Raw genomic sequence first — 5282 nt, forward strand, 5'->3', positions numbered from 1 at the left:
AGTCATATTAATGGCTCAACACTGATTAAAGGCTTTCATGAGGTTGATGTCGTAGTTATGGTGCTATTTTCCTTTTTTACATCAATATTACATGTTAGATCTGAACCTACATGTATATATGCAACCTTCAATTCAAGATTTGTCTTGATTTTTTTTTTATAGTTTTGATGAAAAGTTGCAATGTTCTAATAATATCATGGCATAAAGTGGGGTAGATGTTGTTGTAGTTAGTGGCACTATACATCAAATTTGATGATTTTCATTTTTACATCAATGTTACATGTTAAATCTGACCTATATTTTCAACATTCAATGGATGATTGGTCTTGATATTTTTTTTTGTTCTTCTGAAAAGTTGTTATGTTCTCATGGCATAGGGAAGTAGGAATGGAGAAAAATGGGGTTGGATGTATATGCGGTTGTTACTGTTACTGGCCGAATTCAAAATATGAGATATATAATAATTATGTACATTTCTAGAACTTAGCACCACCTGTAATATTATGTGTGGATTGAAATCATCCCATGGCCCTGTAACATAATAGATACAGTTTATTATCAATCATATTCCTATATGTTGTACCTCCAGAACCTACACGCCAGGTGCCTCCTCCTCCTCCTATGCACCATCAGCGACGTCACCGTCATCATCACAAGGGAACGAGGCGTCCGGTCACGAGAGAGGTTCAAGCGTCAGCTTCGGGCACATCCGCAGATCCAACATGGGCCGTGATCGCAGCTCAGGAGGGGGTCATGGGGACCGACGGCACAGCGGCAGCAGCGATGGACGGGATCATCATGGAGAGGATAGATCGGAGAGAGGTCGCGAAGATGACGATGGGTCAGAGGTCAAAGCTGAACAGGAAGGGGATGTTGAAATCCCCGATGGGTCAACGAAAGAGGGCAATGAACACGGATGGACTCTGAGAGGGGTTAACTTTGGGGTAGGGAGTGAAACCGCTGGGTTACATGGTAGCATGGTCAGTAGTAGCAGTATCAGTAGCAGCTCATCAGCTGGAAGCTCAACAGGTGGAAGCTCTGCTGAACAGACGAAACCCAAACGAAAGAGTCGTTGGGATACATAAGAAGTGCAGAGTTATTTCATCTCATTTCTTGCTTGTACATGTATGTATTATATTATACCTCGTTATATAATTGTACAGGTTTTTGATTATGAAATTACATGACCCTGATGCGCTGAACATAACATTAAAAGGTGTTTCACTAGCTGTTTGGGAAGCTATGAACAACCTTATAAATGACTTAAGACTAAAATATGAAGTGCCAATATGTGAACCCAAAGTTTGTTTCTTTTGACCAGGTATGAATTTTCTTAATGTTTACTTTTAAATTCTGCCATTGATAATATTTTGGAGTAAAATTACTTGCGGATGATACCTAATTTGAGTTTTAGGGGCGTTTAGGCCTATAGGGTTATTCTCAGTCAAAGGTCACAATACTTGAAAATCCTGACTAAACCATCTTGCAACCCACGGTCTCACACCCTCACCAGAGTGAACTCTACTGAAAATCTGCACAGTGCATCAATTTTCAGTGACCAGCAACTCCCTGATCCGAAAATGTAGATATTAAAATGTTTTGTTACGGATTTAGATATTATGGAAGTTTACAAACAAGTTCACGTTTTCATGCCAAAGCACATAGGTGTTTTAATGGCCATATGTTACTCTCACTGTTCCAACAAAAGCTAATATAAGGAAACTTTAGACAATATTTTCAAATATTGTGGAAAATTACAAAAGATTGTGTATTAGGGATGGTAATGTTTTTGGTGTTTGAAAATCGCTTGTGTTTTCAAGATAAACCATCACTGGCCATCATTCATCAGTGTGGAGCAATGGCTATCCATCCATGGTTTTGTTCAAACAAAATCAACTGAAACGGTATATGAATGAAAATCAAATGATTTTGTAACGGATATTACTGTTACGAATCTTAATTTATAGGTTTATATTGTCAAGCTAAATCGTCATGGGCCATTAAGAACGTATGTGTTGCAATGGCCAGTCACCCGTACTGAAAAAAAAAATCTCGCATAAATCATGCAGGATTATGACGGTACAGGCCAATGCATGGTTTGGACATTGAATTGTAATGTTTTTCTGAGAATTACCTTTTAGTTCATTAGGTATTAATTTTCCAAGTTTTCAGAGGACTGTTTGCCATCACAATAATGCAAAATCGGTAATTGCGACTAATTCGCAGTCTGTCTCGAGCTCAAAAGGAGATAAAATTTAGAGGTTCCATGGAAATTTTGTATCATGGATGGCAAAGTAGCTATGAATAATCTGTTTAAAGCAACAGTGGCAATATCATGAAGCCTTTTCAACTGGGAACCCTTTTCTGGGCTAAATAAGTTTCCCCAAATTTTCTATTCTAATTTTTCCTATAACTCAATTCAAACTTGGAAAATATTAACATTCCTCATTGATGATAGTTTGAATTGAGAACTTTTATTTACAAATCAGATTACAAATGGTACTTATGAGAATTATATCAAGAATATGATTAAAGGATAAGAAAGGGTCACCAGTCATGTATGGGAAAAGTCATTTAAAGGGAAAGTTCACCCGGACAAGAATTTTATCGTTAAAATAGCAGAAAACATAATATTGGTGAGGTTTGAGGGAAATCTATCAAAGAATAAAGTTATTAGAGTGTTAATTATTGTTATTTTATTTATTTTTTATTTTTTCCCGGTAATTTAGTTGATAGGCAGAAAACTGAGCGCTTAGAAACACCTGTATTAAGCGCCCTACAAATGTTATAATTATTATTATTATTATTATTATTTGTGACGTCATATGCAAGCAGCTTTCCCACATAACCAGTGGTAAAAAATCAATGAAATGCCATTTCCTCAGAAAATTGAAAAAAAAAAATTTATTGAACCATCAGTATATGGATAGACAAATAATGTCACACTCGCTCCTGAAAGAAATTAAAAAAAAGTGAGTCATTACGGACCATCGAAAATTTGACATTTACACATTTTATGTTCCATAATGGCGCAGCTGCTCGTATATGACATCACAAATAAAAAACTTTAAATTCTAATAACTTTCTAAATCTTTGATGGGCTTTCCTCAATCCTTCACCAGTATTTTGTCACCACTATTTTTTCTGCTATTTTTTACAACAAACTTTCCTCAGGGTGAGCTTTCCTTTTTATTAGAGCTTAATGAAACTCGACCCTAGACCACTCCATGAAAAACCATCATCAATTTGCATGGTATTTTTGTGACCATAGTTATCGTTTGATCTGTATCTACTCCCTATTGGCGCAAGAATGACCGGTATACAGCTACACAGGTCTTATCTGTTTGACTATTTCGTCATGTCAGTGCAGGAACGGCCTTAGCACCACTCTTGCGCATCTTGCATGCGCGCAGAAACGTTTCTGCACCGACAAGACGATTTGGTGTCAGACACTAGCTTATGAAATTTATCTATCTATTGAATGAAAGTCAACTAGAATTATGAATGTTTATATTATAATGATGCATTTATGAAGCTTGTCAAAAAGGATGATTTCAATGAGAGTCCACTTTGCATTATGGCTAAGGTAAGGTTTCAGAAAATGTGTTATCAATGGCTGTAGATATAAGTCACTGTTATAAGTTACTAAAAGTTTTGCTCTGTAAAATAGGGCCAAGTGAAACAGAATCACGGTGAACACTGTCCCTGAATTCATTTCAGTATTTAAAGATAGGGGAAAACCTTTGAAATTTATGGAACCTCCTTGAAGCTCACAGTAATCCAAGAATGTGTTAAGTGAGCATGCCAATGGAAGCCCTTGGCTTCGGTTCACAACAAAACACTCAATCCCACCAAATTAGTATTCACGTTCATCTTATACTAAAAAATTTTGTGGGAAATTCAGTCATACCACATCCAATTCTAGAAGCCAATGCTTAATGTAAGTATTACAAAACATCCAAATAGTGCACAAAAACAAAGATGAAATAGATGGTATAGCTTTTTTATTTTTTAAATGAATTTTATTGTTATATGTAATTAATCTTATGTATAATAGGATTATGAAGTGATAATATGTAAATATGAATATGTAAACAAATGTTCAGTGTTTACATGTGTATAAATACAAGGAAAGATACTAAGTATTTTTCATGCAAGTATGTTCAATAAATGACATTTCTCTCCGCATTGATCACATGACCGTCTGTATTTATTTGTTGTATGACTAGCATCAAATCGAGGGGGGAAAAAATCCACTTATTTTAAGTTTCCAATTTCTAGTAACATTGTATCTCCTCAAATTAAGTGAAATTTAGCCCTGTCTAAATTACTAGATGAATTCTCAACAGCACACATCCACATTACTTGGACGAAGTTTGGAAGTGATCCGTCAAATAGTTCTAAAGTTACTACAGTATTAGAATGGTAATGGGACCGAAGGACATAAAAATGAGAGATGCCACTGCACCATATTATCTAAGTAAAAATAATGGACAAAAAGAAGGGAATAGCTACTTTGTTATGGTAGCCTGAGCCAATCTCCTGTGCTCTGTATCACAAAAATAACGAATATTCATGAACTGAGCGTTAAAGGTATCCACAACTGATCAATTAGAATTTGAAACCAGTAAATATTCACAAATATCTGTGTTACAGGTCCCCATCTTATCTTCTTTTTTTAATTTAGAACAATCCATGTTGCTGCCCAAATAAAGATATGTAGGCCCTACTGGGAAAGGCCTTCTGCCATTCTTCTTGGTAACGAAATGGAAGTGAATTTTTATTCAAAATGTCCAATGTACTAAACAACAATACATTCCCATCTCTTTCATTCTCAATTGCCTTGAATGTCATGTGCATGATTTCTAGCCTAAAATGTAGGCTGCAGCTATTGTCTTTGATGTTAAGCAAAACATGAGCGATATGTCTGATGAGAGAAAACCCTCACTGAATGATAGTCAACCATATGAAAACTGTCTTGCCCCATTGGACGTACTGGACATGAATTGCTAGCAGACGATAGCTGAATCCTCCAACTAGATAATAGGTTATAGTATCAAAGTCCTTTTCAACAAAATATTTATCCTTTCATTATGCTAGAAAAAAGATCAAAGTAATATCCTGTCTCCAGCTTTCAATGTTAAAAGTGAAGCTACTGTGTAACATCAAAGGAACGACTAACCCATTATATATGTATAGAGTGAGCTTGCATTTATATTTTATTCGACCTCTTGAACATTCGGACGAGAACATAATAGAGTTGAAATTTTGAAACAGTGACC

General features: G+C 35.7%; 1 protein-coding gene across 2 annotated transcripts in view; it reads left to right on the forward strand.

The window, feature by feature from the left end:
* LOC129274333 (ATP-dependent RNA helicase DDX42-like) overlaps positions 1 to 4188 on the forward strand; it is a 36674-nt gene extending 32486 nt beyond the window's left edge. For both annotated transcript variants that reach the window (XM_064108850.1, XM_064108851.1), the window contains one exon: positions 590 to 4188. In XM_064108850.1, the coding sequence (XP_063964920.1) occupies positions 590 to 1085 (496 nt within the window). In that variant the 3' untranslated portion in view covers positions 1086 to 4188. The remainder of the gene's footprint in view (positions 1 to 589) is intronic.
* Positions 4189 to 5282: the final 1094 nt, after the last annotated feature.

Source organism: Lytechinus pictus, chromosome 13 (assembly GCF_037042905.1).
Source record: "Lytechinus pictus isolate F3 Inbred chromosome 13, Lp3.0, whole genome shotgun sequence".
Lineage (NCBI taxonomy): Eukaryota > Metazoa > Echinodermata > Echinoidea > Temnopleuroida > Toxopneustidae > Lytechinus > Lytechinus pictus.